General features: G+C 49.2%; 3 protein-coding genes across 4 annotated transcripts; 1 reads left to right on the plus strand and 2 right to left on the minus strand.

Annotated features, from left to right (window-relative positions):
- Positions 1 to 614: 614 nt before the first annotated feature.
- On the plus strand, positions 615 to 5,646 carry TAF12 (TATA-box binding protein associated factor 12). The gene is made up of 6 exons (XM_003212510.4): positions 615 to 746; positions 2,146 to 2,397; positions 2,973 to 3,050; positions 3,319 to 3,433; positions 3,593 to 3,681; positions 5,182 to 5,646. The coding sequence occupies exons 1-6, from the start codon at positions 678 to 680 to the stop codon at positions 5,215 to 5,217; spliced, it is 639 nt and encodes a 212-aa protein (XP_003212558.1). The 5' UTR covers positions 615 to 677; the 3' UTR covers positions 5,218 to 5,646.
- Positions 5,647 to 5,736: 90 nt separating this feature from the next.
- On the minus strand, positions 5,737 to 7,603 carry RAB42 (RAB42, member RAS oncogene family). Of its 2 annotated transcripts, XM_019622848.2 has the most exons (3): positions 7,332 to 7,603; positions 6,380 to 6,839; positions 5,737 to 5,824 (listed from the first exon to the last, which is right to left on the minus strand). In XM_019622848.2, the coding sequence occupies exons 1-2, from the start codon at positions 7,544 to 7,546 to the stop codon at positions 6,419 to 6,421; spliced, it is 636 nt and encodes a 211-aa protein (XP_019478393.1). In that variant the 5' UTR covers positions 7,547 to 7,603; the 3' UTR covers positions 5,737 to 5,824; positions 6,380 to 6,418. The 2 variants fall into 2 exon arrangements, with proteins under 2 accessions (XP_019478393.1, XP_010721717.2); XM_010723415.3 differs by having other exon boundaries at positions 5,753 to 6,839.
- Positions 7,604 to 9,144: 1,541 nt separating this feature from the next.
- MTFR1L (mitochondrial fission regulator 1 like) lies at positions 9,145 to 15,462 on the minus strand. The gene is made up of 5 exons (XM_010723450.2): positions 15,445 to 15,462; positions 14,655 to 14,764; positions 13,411 to 13,622; positions 11,035 to 11,344; positions 9,145 to 9,926 (listed from the first exon to the last, which is right to left on the minus strand). The coding sequence occupies exons 1-5, from the start codon at positions 15,460 to 15,462 to the stop codon at positions 9,821 to 9,823; spliced, it is 756 nt and encodes a 251-aa protein (XP_010721752.1). The 3' UTR covers positions 9,145 to 9,820.
- Positions 15,463 to 15,751: the final 289 nt, after the last annotated feature.

Here is a 15,751-nt window from a genome sequence, read left to right on the forward strand (position 1 = left end):
TGTGAGGGGCAGCGCTGGCCTCCCGGTGTGCCCGGGGATGTAAGTCCTAAAGCAGGACGGGGGCACTGAAAGCCTCGTTTGATTCTAGACGCTAATTACAGCTGCGAGCGGCTCCGTGCTGCAGCGGCCGCGCTTAACGAGCTGCGGAGGATCGCCGGGAAGCGAATCGTAGTGTTATTTGAGGCCACGCCACCCGCTGTAAGGAAAGCACGGAGCTGCCTGGCAGTGCTCCCAGCTGGAGCCCCAAAGCCCAGCGTCTGCTGATGTAATCAGGGGGCTGGAGCTCCTCTGCTGCGTGTTCCTATGGGGTGTTCAGCCTGGAGAAGAGAAGGCTCCGGGAGAGAGCTCAGTGCAGCCTGCCAGTGTTTGGAGGGAGATCGTTGACAGGAGGGAGAGCGGCTTCTGACGTGGGTAGATAACGATAGGACAAAGGGGAATGGCTTTAAACTGAAAGAGAGAATTAGGTTGGATGAGCAGCACATCCCGAGCAGCTGCAAAAGAAATTCACGGATGGAATGTGTGCTGCGGTGTGGTGAAACTGTTTCCTGTTGAGATGTTACGAGGGAATGGGTGACACGGGAAATATCTGGTGTTCCTGTAGGAATGAGAGTGATGTGGAAGAGGAGGAAGAGAGAGTAGGTTAACGCTGGCTGCTGACCCCAGGAAGGCTTTGGGAAATGGCCTCTCCGTTCGCTGGGCCCACAGCAGTGGCTGATGTAATTAAAGATCTAGACACGCAGATAGCTGTAAGTAAACTGCGTGAGCTTGCCTTGAATTGGCATGCAGGACTGGTGGGGACCTCCTCGTCCTGGGTGTTTTGCCTTTGGTGATCTTAAAGGCACACAGAAGGTGCCAGTAAGATCGAGAGAGAAATGTGCAAAACGACTTTATACCAATAAAGTGCATCCTCACCCCAGCATTTCGAAGCATTGCACAGGCATCGCCTGCTCCCCTGCATGGCAGGTGAGGATTCCTGCTTGGTGGATGCGTAAATGAAGCATGGGAGCAAACGGCCTCCAGTCAACCTCTGTGCAAACCCAGGCGTGCAATGAAATGCCTCGTCCAGAATCACCACTGAGGATGCTGAGATTTGAGCATAAGGGCCTTCTGCCATTGTCTGGGTTCAAACTGAGTGAGCTGGGAATTTGCTGAGAGCCCTACAGAAATGTGTCTCAATGTAAATTCTAGAAGAGCTCTGCAGTGCAGCAGTGCATGGGTTTGTGTTGCAGTGAAGCACTAAAACAGCCACCGTCTGAGCGTGATTTCTGATTTTTGATTTCTGTATGAATTAATCCAAACTAACAGCTTGCTGTGCTGAAGGGAAAATGTCTGTTTGTAGCTGAGACAGGAGACACTCTGCTCGTCAGTCTGTATGTGAGTGTATTGCATACAGCAGCTCTGATCCATCCATGCAATCGCTTGCAGTTGATGGTGTGAGTAACCACAGGCACGTGGTGGTGACCCCAGGAGATCTGAGCTGCAGGTTGTGGTGCCAGAATCCCCTCTGGCTGCCTGTTAGGTTTCCTCACTGTGGCTTTTGGTGTCCTGCTGTGGGAAGCCACATCTGTGTTTCCTTTCTTGTCACCGTTCCTTAGAACTGGGGCCGAGCTCTGTGTTGTGAAGATGGTTCTGGATTTCAGGAGAGGGATTGCTGCAGAACAGGTTTGGAGCAAAGCACTGCTGGAACTGAGACCTCCAGCGTAGAGAGCCTGAGCATGGTTGTCTTCTGGTTTGGGCTTCTGCCTCCTGGGTTTGTGGAAGATGGAGAGTGACCACAGACAGGGCTCAACCCTGCTGTGCATTGCAGGCTGGGCCGTGTCCTTAGGTTAAATCTCAGCTCTGAGCACAGTTTCACCCTCAGAGCTGCCTGCAGTACGTGTGAAGTGGTTCAGGCAGGCCCTGCTATGAGGCTGAATACATGCAGGACCCAGCAGGGCGAGGAGCCACTGTTGTCAGTGTGCTGCATGCAGCTGCTGTGCTTCTCAGGGAAAACTTCATTCCCCAGATACCAGGGAATGTTTTCTAAACATCCCTTACTGTATCCAGAGACCTGCTCTGTAAACTCTGGGTCCTATCAGTAGCGAGGGCAAAGCCCCCTTTGGATTCCTGCTCTGTTTGCTAACTGTCTTCTGTTTCTCTCTGCAGTTGATCGGTTTGGGTCCCCACAACCCCAAGAAGAAGCAGGACCTTGACAAGCTTTATGATCTAAAAGCAAAAGCCCAACAGATTATGAACCAGTTTGGCTCATCTACCTTGATCAACCTTTCCAATTTCTCCTCCATAAAGCCTGAACCTGCCAGCACTCCCCCTCAGAGCTCCATGGCAAACAGCACCGCCGTGGCAAAGATGCCCGGCACGCCCAGCGGAGGAGGGCGGCTCAGTCCTGAAAGCAACCAGGTAAACTCATCCCCAGCTGCAGGGGAGATGCTCACACCTCTTACAACTGCTCAGCAGTGGTGAAATTCCCGATCTTTTGACATATTTGAGCTGAGAGGATGCTGCCTTCTTGTCCTGCGCTAATCCAGCACTCACGTGTGTCTGTTTGCCACTTTAAATGCTAAAGGGATGAGCACTAGAGCAATGGAAATACTTCCTTTGTGTCCCGAACACAAAATTAGTCGCTGGAACGTTGCTTGCATTTGCCTTTTAAGATGTCTCATTATGTCTTTGTCCTCTCTTGCCAGCAGCCACGCTTCAGCCAGGGGCATTTTAGTGCTGATTTAGTGCAGGAGAATTAGTCATCCTGGCCTGTTGCACTCTGCTTTCTGTTCAGAGCAGCCACTGGTGCTTGAAAATGACTCCTTAGCACTTGATGTTTCTTATCTGCCCTTCCTGAGCTGGTACTACGTGTCAACGTGTGTGACTTGGGTCTCTGCTTTGTGGGGGAGGAGGTCTTTGTGGCCGTGCAGGGTGGGCAGTTATTTGCTGAAGCACGCAGTAAATTGTTCCTCTTTTCTCTCTCACGTACTCAGGTTTTAACCAAGAAGAAATTGCAGGACCTGGTGCGTGAGGTGGATCCAAATGAACAGCTAGATGAAGACGTGGAGGAAGTAGGTACCAACCCATGGCAGGGGCTGCAAAAAGAGCAGATCTGGGGTTTTTCACAGTCTGGTGACCCTTTGCCCAAAGCTGGGAGTGTTGGTGTATTTTACACTGCCTTATTCTCACGTTCATGGCAGCCTTCAGCCATCCATGTCTCTGCTTCCCAGTGTTCAGAAAGGTTTCAGGAACCTTGAAACATTATCTTCTGAGGGTTTGTTTCGTAGTTTCAGCTCTTCAGTACTGATAAGACCTCTTTTTGTCCTCATTCTGTGGCAGATGCTGTTGCAGATCGCCGATGATTTCATAGAGAGCGTGGTGACAGCTGCCTGCCAGCTCGCACGGCACCGCAAGTCAAACACCCTGGAAGTGAAAGATGTCCAGTTGCACCTTGGTAAGGAGCTTGCTCTCACCTGAGAGGTGGGCTCACACCTCGCTGCTGGGGAGAAAACCCACGAGAAGATTCACTGCTCTCATAATAAGGGGATAATCTGCCCCTAACCCCATCCTCTCCAAGTGGGTGCAGTGTGCTGGCACGTTCTCTCTATTCCAGAGCGTCAGTGGAACATGTGGATCCCGGGCTTTGGTTCTGAAGAAATCAGGCCCTACAAAAAAGCCTGCACTACAGAAGCTCACAAACAGGTAAGGAGCTCTCAGGAGCACGCTGAGAATCGCATGGTAGAAGCCTGATGCAGGTAAGGTGCCCTTGGACTCCTGGCAGTGGTGAATCTGTAGCCTCTTCCAAGTGGTTTGGACTTGAAGTAACTTCTGGAGTTTTCTCAGTGGTTTGTGCAGAGAGGATTGAGTGTGGCAGCCTGGGGTGGGAAGGGTGAAAAAGCAGCTGAGAGCATTTTTGGTTGTTGTAGTGGTGTAAAGCAATGACAGCAGAGTAGCAAAGTCCTAGGCTGTAACAAATGCAGCAGCTGTGGGCACAGCAACAAAGGAAAGAAGCTGCTTACCTTCAGAAGGCCTCAGGTATGCAAGGATCTGCAATGAGATACCCTCACCTGCACTGCTAACCTTTAAATGAGGTCTGGGAAGGGGTGGATCCTGGCTTCACCCCTTCCAGTCACTAAGGTGCATTACATGCACCTGAGCTTCCCTGGGTTGGCCCTGCCTTCCCACCAGGTGCTCAATCACTGCTTCAAGCCATGACTTGCATTTCCACTACAGCTGTAGATCGCACAGACACCATTATTAGGAATAATTGTAGGTCTGCAAAGGCCACAAATGAGCACAGTGCTGAGAGCAGCGCTTGCCCTGCCCCTCCTGGCCTGATGCTTCCTGTGCAGGTGGTTAGAAATCAAGGGGCAAGGCCTGGGGTTTCCTTCCCAGAATGCTAAGAAGGACTGGAGGAGGCAGGAACACAACTGAGATACCCTGAGGGACTGCTTGGGAGAAGTCCTGTGACCAGTTCTGTCTGGGATGCAGCATATGGTGTGAGTAACCAGAGCTGCCACCCTGCGTTTGCAGACCTGTGCTGCATGGTACAGAGTCACAGTGGTGTCCTGGTGTCACACACAGGACTCAGTGCTTTACGACGGGCTTTGGCTCAGTTTCCTTGGGCTTCTTTGTACCCACAGGCCAAGGCTGCACTCATACACTGAGCAGCACAGGACACCTCCTGTGTCCTTATGTCACAGGTCTCAGCTGCCTTGCACCATAAGGTTAAACAGTTGCAGCAGAGAACATGCAGTTGTCTGTGACTTCAGCTGTGACTGCAGCTGGGCAGCTGTTTTTTTTTCCCCCCTTAATTTTGCTTTAACTGAATTGGGTGATTGCTTTTGAAGCATGAGGCCAGAGGCAGGGCAGGAGGTGCCCTGCAGGAGCTGTTGGAGTTCATGGGTGGTATTGCAGCTCTCCTCCTGGAGCTCAGGTGGGCTTTGGTCCCTCCCCTGGTGCTGCTGCTCTGCTTTGTCACACACCTTTGCAGCCTGGGAGGCTGAGTGGGGACATGCAGACATTTCCTTTTCCTCCAGGACTCTGAGATTCAAATGGACTTGACAGACCTGTGTGGAAACAAGACAGGCAGTGCCCTGAGAGAACCCGGGATGGGTTGTTCTGCACAGCTGCTGTTCAGGTTGTTTTGCAGTAACCTCATCTGAGTCTCAGCTTCACACATTCTTCTCTTTCTTCTTATAGAGAATGGCACTGATTCGCAAAACCACCAAGAAATAACCCCTGGGAAGAGCTCGAGGTGACACCGGTGCATTTTGAGATCTCTGCCTCTCACTGCAACCTCTGCGATGCCATCCATGGGATATTTTTGTTAATGCTTTACAGAGAAGCATATATTTTTTACTAATGGTGCAGCAATATCTGACTTTATGAGGAGATCTGCCAAAAACATTCTGTCCTCGTTCCCCCATAAGAGTGCAGCGTATCTCAAAGCAAAGACTTTTATTTGTGACTTGAAAGTGGTTTATCGTATAAGTGATTATCCGAGGGACAGAGCATTTGATCGTGTGTGTGGGACAGTATTAGAAGCATCTGTAGAGGTTTTTGTTTCCTCCTTCTGCCCTTCTCCGCTCCAGTACTTTGTAATGTCAGTGTTTATATAAATACTTGCGTTTGTTTTACATGAATAAAGAAATTATTAATCTAAAACCAAGGGAAAGAGGCAGCTGTGGGGTTAGCCTGGTGTCTGTGTGTGAGGTCTGCGCTGGACTTCGAGCTGATGGTCTCTGCTCTGCGGATGGAGCTGTGCCCACCCTGTGCTCACTGCATCAGGACCTCCTGATGTGGTTCAGCCTCTGCTTGGCTGCAGGTAGGAGGGATGTGGTGGCTGAGGATAAGAAATGAGTACATTGAAGACATGAAGGAGGGTCACATCCCAGCATCTGTTCTGCCCAAACTGGCACACATCAGAGAAACTACGGATGCTGTGGGATGTGGTGGGGAGGGAGAGCGCAGCTCTGTGTGCTCCCTGCAAAGAAAGGGAGGTTGTGGACACTGCAGAGCTCGCTGGTGGGGCTCCAAGGCTGCCAGCACCCATGGGTGAAATGAGGGCATGCAGTAAGTGCAGCTGAGGCCGGTCTGACTGGTGCTCAGGAAGGAGAGGCAGCTCCTGGGGCACAGAGCTGCTGTCTGTTCCCAGGGTTCTGCCCAAAGCGTGGCTGTGTGCAGCTGGGCACAGTGCTGAGGAAGTTCTGTGCTCGATAATAAAAAGGGTTTGGGACCCGAGGGCACAGGGAGGGGCTGTGCTCTCTGTCTGGGAACCGCTTTGTAAAGGGGGAGAACAGAAGAACGGGGCCCTGGCACCTCCCTTTCCCCAGGAAATGGGGCAGGCAGTGGGGTGAGCAGGTGGCTGTTTAATGCCATCGCTCACTGCTCTTCCTACCTCGGCACCTGGCAGAGCCCAGGGCTTCCAAGGCCCTCCTTAGCACGCGCACCTCTTCTGCTTCTCCTCCTTCTTTGGGCACGGTGCTGGCAGTGGGACGCTGCTCTTCACCCCATCCCACGCCTCGCACGGTGCCAGCAGCCCGCTCTGCAGCGCCCGGTAAATGGCCACAGTCAGCATCCGGAACGCCCGCGTCACGTCGCTGCCATCCTTGGCTGAGGTCTCAACGTACTGCACGCCCAACGACGCCGCCAGCCGTTCCGCCTCCCTCCTGCCCACCTTACGTTCCCCCACCAGGTCGCTTTTGTGTCCCACCAGCAGGAAAACCACGTGGAAAGGTTGGACCGTGTCTGTCACCTCCCGGTGCCAGCGCCGGATGCTCTCGAAGGACGCGCGGTTGGTGAGGTCGAAGAGCAGCATTGCACCCGCAGAGTTGCGGTAATAGGAACGGGTGACAGACCTGGAGTGCGAGCAGAGGTGGGCTGAAGGGATCCCCTGTGGTTGGAGCATCCCTGCCCCACCACCCTGCCACCGAGGCTATGGCTAAGGAGAACCAGATCATTCGCTGCACCAACGGCCCCAGGCAGCTCCATCACCGCAGCGTGGTGCACGTGGAATGGAAGCATTCCCTTCTCAGATGTATTTTTTTTTGGGGGGCTGCAGCCAGCAGCACCACTGTGCTCTGTTTCCCAGTGGGACAAAAGGGAAACTGATCCCAGCAGGAGCACCCAGCCTCTCCCCCCTCCCCCTGCAGCTCCAGGGGCCCACGGGCTCCTTTGGGCCCTCTGCACTTGGATGCGGGGCTCAGAAGACAACCCCAAGGGCCACCTGAGGGCAATGCCCGTAGCAATGGAGACACAGCCCACGGAATCCATCTCCCAGGGCGTCCTCGGGATCCCAGCCCACAGGAATCCACCTTCCCCTGCCATCCCACGAGCAAAGCGGGACCCACCTGAAGCGCTCCTGCCCAGCCGTGTCCCAGAACTGCAGTTTGACCTGCAGCCCCGGCTCCAACTCCACGAACTGAACGTAGAAATCCACCCCAACCGTCTGATTGACGGCATCCAGGAAAACCCCCTCGGTGTAACGTCGCAGCAGGGAGGATTTGCCCACCGTCGAATCCCCCAGCATGATCACCCGGAACTGGTAGTGCCACCGCGGCTCCATCGGCTCCCACCACCCCACACCCACTGCGTGCTGGGACAGGCACTGCTGCTCCTCCCTGGGGTGTGGGAGGCGTTCCTGGGGATGGGTGGCACGGGGGGGGGAAGGGGGGGCTGAGGATCACCTCCTACTTCGCTCAGCTCCATCCAGCTGTAGGCACCGGGGGCTGTTTGGGTGCACGGTGCCAGCCGTGCCGTGGGGTGCAGCCCTGGGATGCTGTGGGTCTTTCAAAGTGATGTGGAGATGTGTGCAGAGCAGTGGGTGACCCTCTCAGCACCCCCTAAAGCAGAGCACTCCCCTCCCCCCCCCACTTGGCAGAAGCTTTATCTCCATGCAGGAAACATTTGGTTTTGGGTGCTCACCATTTGCCAGCACTTCAGGGAGTCCCACACTACAATGCCTGGCCCTGCCAAGCCTCTCACCGCCACTGGGAGGACGCTTAAAGCACAATCAGGAGCTCAGCCACAACTCCACAACACCCAAAAGTTGTCTGCACAGACCCACAAGGCCTCCACGTATCCCTGCCAGGCAGCTTCTCTCACCTACACTGCACGGGGAGTCCTGGGACCCCTCAGCATTCCTTAGGGAACCTTCCATAGGAATCTCCTCCCAGCCAATCATACCACCATTGCGACCCACTCCTGTGCTCCAGGGCTGCACAGAGAGCTCAAAGACACAGAATGAAGGAATGCAACCACTGCGGGCAGCTGTTGTGTATAAAGGTAGCTCTTTATGATTCAGTATTAATGAAGAAAGTGCAAACCTGTCTTTCATGATATCTCACAATCATCCTCCAGAGCCATACTCTGATACACAAAGCACAGACTCAGAGGAGCAGCTGGCTGTTGCTGTGACAGCCATTTCAGTCCTACAGATCTAAGAGCTGTAGCAATGGCTCAGCCCCAGTTTATCTTTATTTCCTGGAAATGTACTGAAGCAAAAATCATCACCATCTTCACGCTGTGATAGAAAAAACTCAGTATGCCTTGTGATCTAAGGCTAGCAGCAAAGCACTGGTCAAGCTGAGAGCTGAGAACTGGAGGTGACTTGAAGTCCTTGCTTCCATTCAGAACACAGCTCTCTCTGTGCCTGAGCCTCAGGGTGCACTGCAGGCTTTCCAATGCTTCCCAGGTACCCCAAGGACTCCCCTTTGTACTCTAGGCCACAGCAGACTACACCCAGAGCTCCCTGTGGCATTTTAGGGCACCCTACAGACCTTCCAGTGTACCCTAAAGGACTCTCAAGACCCCCACGGTACCCAAGGCCCCACTGGAATACTTTCAGAACTCCTCAGTGCCCGAGATGTGACGCGTCAGCACAATCTAGCAACCTCCAAGAACCACCCAGTGTGCTCCAGGAAATCCTCCAGTGCTCCCACAGCTCGCCAGTGTGCTCCAGAGGCGTCCTAGTGATCCTGGAGGCCTCCCAGAGCCACACACTGTGTTCCAGGGCACTGTCACAGCTCCTCAGGGTGCCCTCAGGTGCCCCGGCAGCTTCCCACTGTTCCCCCTAGTGCATTCTAGAGCGTAGAAGAGAGTTCATAGAGATTTCCAGAGAAATACCTTCTCAGTGCTAAATAAAACACGTTGCATGATACAAGGTCCATCAATGAAGTCTTAAATTTATGGCAAGAAACAAAGGCCATTCTGTCATGCAATCATGGGGATAATTAGTGAGCTAAGAAATACCCAGAAAGGAATAAAACCAGCCAGCAGCCTTCGGATGTGACTTCAGGGTTTCATCACTTCCTTCAATTTCATTCTACCACCAGGTTAGACAAAGTTATCAGGAAGACATCCTTCAGCACAGTGAACCCACAGCCTGCCAAACACAGAAGACCTGGGAAGCATTGCTCAGCTTTCTCAGCAGCTCTGCACCATGCTCAGAACAGAAAGAATTGGACGTGTGACGTCTGTGTATACTGGAAATGGTGATCATTTATATTGCAACAACAAAAAAGTTTTAATGTGACTTTGAGTAGGCAGAAAGAACATCATCCAGCAGCACTCACTGCACTCTGTAGAAGATCCTTAGCCAGTCAAACATCAAAATACAGAGGAAAAAGAATTTCCATCTTAAAAAGGGTTTTTTTTTTTCTCTTAAATATAACAACACATGGAAAACATGTCAAATCCAGAGGGTCTTTCTTAAGTGTCCAGTGCAGAAAATTCCTAATAAATAAAAGTGGCAAAAGGTTCAATCCTTAGGAAGGCAGCTACTGTAGAGGAAATTCTGTGAGCTTAACACTTTTGCTTACGGAGCTGAATGACTGTAACATCATTTCTCCTTCAGAGTCAGATCTTCCTCCTTCAGGGCAAATTTTCTTCTCAAGACTTCTGCTATAAGAACAGCAGGGTCTTCCTCCTTTGCAGAACTTCTGTTTCTACATGGAAGACAAACACACGGTGTGTTAGTAAGGAGAAGAGCCCAGCTGGTGGCTGGCAGCCCTGCTCTGACACCTGCAAGTATTTCTCTGCTGCATTCTGTGTTGGCTTCCATCACCTGGAGCTCATTGTGTTGGATGAAGGGGGTATTCTGAAAACCTCAGCATTCAAACCTCAGCATTTTTGTTCAATTGTGTTAATAACAGGTAAGTAAAATAAAAGTCTGCTCATTATTAACAAGCTATGTCCCCTCAGTATAAATATACAAGTGCTGCTTGTTTTGTAAGAGAAAAGGAACAAAAAGACAAAAAGATCATGTAATTGTAAGACCTATTTCGGCTTCTTAAAAGCTGCATCTCTCATAAAGTCATTAAGTTGTAAAGTCATTAAGCTTATTTTGATTCCTTAAGGTGATGTAGTCCATCCACATGCTTTAAGACAGATTGTACATGTTAAAGTGCCAATATTTTGGAGATAACTGTAGTGTACAGCTGCTGTTGCTGGCCTCCAGACTTGTGAGTATTGTTTTATCTTAATCTTAATCTAACCAGGGTCTTCACAACTCTGCTCACACCCCTCCTGCCCCTCATGGGCAGGGCATGACAACTACAAAGAGATGTTCCTCCTCTCTGAATCGTGAGCATACAGCAGTACCAACAAGGAGCTGAATACAACATCTGGTGTTGGGGAGCAATGGAAGGCAATGATAATGCCCTCTACCAGGACAAGAGCACACTTATAAGGGTATTTGTTAAGATTTAGCCTAGGAAGCAATAGAGAACGTGGCTCACCCTTTCTAATGACTGGTGACAGCTCAAGAAAAGCACAATCTCTGAAGAGAGACATTGCTCCCTTGGCTGCTAACACTTAAATGAGGGTAAGGAGGACCCAGGGTCCAGCCCTTCCAGTCACTCAGACACATTGCTTGCACCTGAGCTCCCTGTGTCAGCCATGCCTTCTCACCTGGTGCTCAATCACTGGTTCTGGCTGTGACCTAGCAATCCTCACACAGGTGTCTACAAAGATCTGACAAACAAAAGCAGAAAAAAGAAGGAAAAAAAAAAAAGGATGCCAAACTTTGAAAGAGAAAATAAAAATCAGACTTACAAGTCTTTGCTCTGCTTCATCCTATGAATGTCTTTTAGAATGCCCATCATGTCTGCAAAACTGCTGGCCTTGGAAAGAGACACAGAATCTTCCTCATCAGGATCCTTTGGTTCTGATTTATAGCACTCAGATGTAGAACAAAGCATGGAGACTGATGGAAGCTCGGGGCTCTCGAGTTCTGCCTCCTCCTCCGTGATGTCACTGATGACAAAGGATGTTGTGGATTGGAAAGAGGGTCCAAAACAATGCAAAGGAGAAGATGCATTCGAACTTCCTGGAGATAATACATCAGGGGTGAAGGAAGCAGAAGCTGAAAGAGAAAACAATACAGGTGAAAAGATTAAATAATATTTTATATTTTATTTTGTTATCTCAAAAGAACAGAATACAAACCCAAGGGCACCACGAGCCATCCACCCTTCTGTTATTTAAAGAATAAAAGTAAGGAAATAATCACAGCCTGTGTGTTGCTCCCCATGGCCACTCTGCTGCTTATGACATGATGCTGCAGCACAAGACAGAGACGTGCTTAGTCTATTTCTCACTGAAAGAACCTTCTTGCACTGAAAAAAAAACCCACCACAAAACAACCCTGCAGTTTAATGCCCTAACACCCTTAGCCTCAACAGTATGCTTGTCAATACTTATTAATTACCAGCTGAGAGATTTCTCTAACAGTGTAAAAGCAGATTGCACAACGTTTCTTTTTTTGACATCAATCTTTCTAAAATGAGACTGCTATGTAGTTCAGATTACTGAGCTCCAGTTAAACCCTAAACCATCTCTCCCCATATCAACTCAGAAGACACTTAAGTCAGTAAGAACAGTTCTCACATGCCATCTGGTAAGCAGGCACATTGCTGAGTTGAGGGCAGAGAAGTACTGAATGATTACATCATTTTTCTCCCCTCCAGATCTCTAATCTTCCTCATCATTACTTTCAGTGAATTAAAAAGAGCTTTTCTAACTTGCATGTTGGACAGCTAGAGAGCTGAGAGCCTGGGGAGGGGAATAGCAGGGAATCTGCCCTGCTCTTAATTCCTATTTCTTTGTTGCTCTGAAGCAGAGCAATGAGAGAAGAGGACACACACAGCCCTGTGAAGCACACATCTGTGACAGCCTGTTGTACAGCTACTCCCTGCAGAGCTGAGGGCAATGTAGCTCCTTGCTCCCATACAGAAACCAGCATTCCACCTACATCAACCACCACAACTCTGCTTCACATTCAAATGCTTTTCAGTCACAGAGAACTGAACTAAAAATAACCAATCATCAGAGCTGTGAGTCCCAGGGGCTCCAGCAATCAGCCACACTGCATTCCACAGATCACGAGATGCAGCCCCATGCACACGCTGTGTCCTCTGGTGCTGAGTGGCAATCTGGGAACTGTTTGCTTTCGGATGCAGGGTAGTTTTGTAGCCACTGTCCCCCACCACAAACAGCTGCAGGACATCAGTTCAAGTGGTGTGCGATCTTGTTTTGTTGCTTTAAAGTAATGGAAAAGTTATAGATCCTTCTTTTCCTCGCAGCTGTAACACAACTGCTATCTTGGTCACTGGCCAAAATATTCTGCATACACGAGATGCAGCCTTTAAGAAAAACTGCCTCTAATTCAATTCCTGCAGCTTGCAGAACTGTTTGTTTTTCAATGTGTTCCAAGTTGTGAGACCAACAATTTCACTCTGACTGCTCCACAAATAGATACCCAGGTACTTCTGGCCTTGCTAGCTTCCAACTCAAGCAGCCACTGCTTGTACAACTTGTACAACTACTAGGATTTGGATGCCAGCAAATATCTTCTCATTTCCAGAGCTCATATAAACTGTATACACCCTGTATACCCACACAAGGCCATGAAAGGAAGAACGAACTCACAGCTCAGTTTCATGGCCAAAACATGAATCTTATCTGCATGCATGTTTACTGAAAGAAATAATGATTAAAAAAGAAAATAAATCAGATCAACCACGCTCTTCCCCAAGTACTTTCTTTGTTACATAAATAGGACTATGCTCACAACAGAAACAAGAGCTGTTGGTCTCTCCTACCCAACTCAAGATGTGGCCCTCACACTCAATAGTCAACTTGGCAAGAACACACCATAAATTGCCATGGAACAAGGTGGTTGGGATGAAACAGCCTGCAGAACAAACGCAGCCACAAAGCAACACCTGGTCCTTCTGAAAAACAAACAAGATTCCTCTAACAAAATAAATGCAGACATCTAGACAAAGAACCAGCACTCAGTTGGCATCACACCAGTGAGAGTGACAGCCCTGCTGAAACAGTAACAAGTCTGCTCTGTATGGAGGAAGTAAGATGCTTCACTAATACAGCCCTTCTCATTCGACAAAAGAAAACTCGCTGTGCTCCTACCTGACCCTGCAGCCACAATTTTAGCTATCTGACTCCGAAGGTGACTCAGCTCATCCTGGAGCTCCGTCGTTCGGCTCAGTGCAGGTAAACCAGGCTTCTTCAAGGCCAGCAGCTTCTCTTCCTGCTTCCTCAGGTTGGGGACTGAAGCATTTCTCTGTATGACTGTGAAGGGACTCGGTTTCCATTTGTGTTTCAGTGGGCGAGTGTCACTTCTACAAGACAAAGAGCTGTCAGTCAGTGATGAATCCAAGCCCCTCCACAACAGTGCTCAGCATCTCCCTGCCCCTCCCTCGGGACAGCAAGAGTTCAACACAATAAATGAAGCCTCTCACACTGCTGTGCTCTACACCTTGTTTGGATGTGCTGTGCCATCACGTGTGCTGTCTCTCTGCGTTGCAAGGAACAGAAAGTCAAAGAAATCACAATCAAACAGCACAAGATAAGGTGAAGTGACATAGGGACAGAAGTCTCTGTGTGCTCCCATGGCTTCAGATCACATCCCTCCTGCTAACTGTATCCCCATGCTGGGCAGTATGCTGGGTGCACAGGATCAATCACCACTTACCCATTCACTTCTGCCTCTGATTTAATCTCTCACATGATAACTACTGTTGTTGTCCTGCTTAAAGGACAAAGGTTCCACTGAACAGTACCAAACTCTTCAGGGCTAAATGCATCAGTCCCAGGAAAACTGGGACTCACTTTGAGTGCTCAGTGCTAGAACAAGAGGCAGTGGGCACTAGGAGGAACACAGGAGGTTCCATCTAAACATCAGGAAGCACTTCTTTACTGTGTGGGAGATGCAGCACTGGAATGTGTTGCACACAGAACTTGTGGAGTCTCCCTTCTTGGGGTCCAAAAGCCACCTGGGATACATTGCTGGAAACTCCAGGTGTCCCTGCCTGAGCAAGGGATGACCTCCAGAGATCCTTTCCAATCTTAACTATTCTGTGATCCTGTGAGCTCAACCCTTCAACTTCCTAGGCTGAAAAATACCATAAGCTGGTGGCTTCATCTGCACAGATGTTTCAGTGAGTAAAACACAGCACAAGTGCTTTGTGAGAATTCCTCCAGGAAACCTCTGTATTTTTCTTGTCCCTTGAGAAAAACATCTTTGAACAGGCATCACATCAGTCCTCAAGGTGACTAGAGATCGTGAGCACTGGATCAATTTCTGGCCTGTGCTACACAAAAGAAGCCACTTTATAAAAATAAGGGTCAACAGACACAAAGATGAAACCAACCTGACTCGGGCATACGTTTCTTCATCATCTGCTGCTATCCACCCAATGTCTGCCAGGGTGGGGACAGGAGGGACATCATTTAAATAGAGCTCTGAAACATTAGGTAGAACCTACAAAGAAGAAAATTACATGAGGGAAACGGTGGTCCTGTTTCCTGAAGCCACTCTGGATTTACTGTACTGTTTGTCAGAGCCTTTCTCCTCTACACCAAGCCAGCAAACAAATTTGCAACACTGTTTACCCTATGGAAATGTAGTGCTCCACTCTGCTGGTTTCAACGTGTGTTCTTGGGTGCCCCACTGTTACTGTGCTGCGAGTCTATACAGCAAAGCAACCAAGGGATATTTGATACTGCTTAACACACTGCCTAGGCCACGTGCAACACTTTGTCATTACAAGTCCTTGAGCTTAAACAGTTACACAAGTGCTTCCATTAACCTTCCTTACTGCTTAGGAAACAGGCTCAGCAGCTGCACAAGGCCACAACACAAAGCAGAGGTTCAGCAACACGTTTGCCTTCCCTAGCTACCAGATCTCCAATTCTGCACAGGTATTATTTTAGGAGGTACTTTCATCAGCATTTACCATGGTCACTTACAAGCACAGGAATTACAATAAAATTAAGAAAAATAACCTTAAAGTTAACTATGCAGCTACATGAAAGTTTTGCAAGTGCTGGGCTACATACATTTGCTTTATGGTACAGCAGTTCACGAGTGACACAATGAGATCAACATATAAAAGTAATTCAAATACACTCCATTTATAGTAAATAAGTGCTCATCCGCACATAGAAGACATTAAGCATATTGTCCCAGCAAGCGAGCTTTCCACAAACTACCCTTATTTTTTTTCTGTCTCAATGGTGTGCTGACACTGAACACAAAGACACATCAAAAATAAAGATCCAAACCACAGTCTGTCAAGAGAACTAATGGGGACTGACATCTGGAAACAGTTGCATGAACATTTTTCCAGAGGCTCTATCTTATGTCAGTAGCACAACGTCAATTTATGCTGACTGAAAATTATCCTGATGTTTTCTTCTACTTAGTCATGTCCCCATAGTATGTGGTTGCCTTATTTTTATTAAGTTT

The sequence above is a fragment of the Meleagris gallopavo genome, chromosome 25 (assembly GCF_000146605.3).
Source record: "Meleagris gallopavo isolate NT-WF06-2002-E0010 breed Aviagen turkey brand Nicholas breeding stock chromosome 25, Turkey_5.1, whole genome shotgun sequence".
Taxonomy (NCBI): Eukaryota; Metazoa; Chordata; class Aves; order Galliformes; family Phasianidae; genus Meleagris; species Meleagris gallopavo.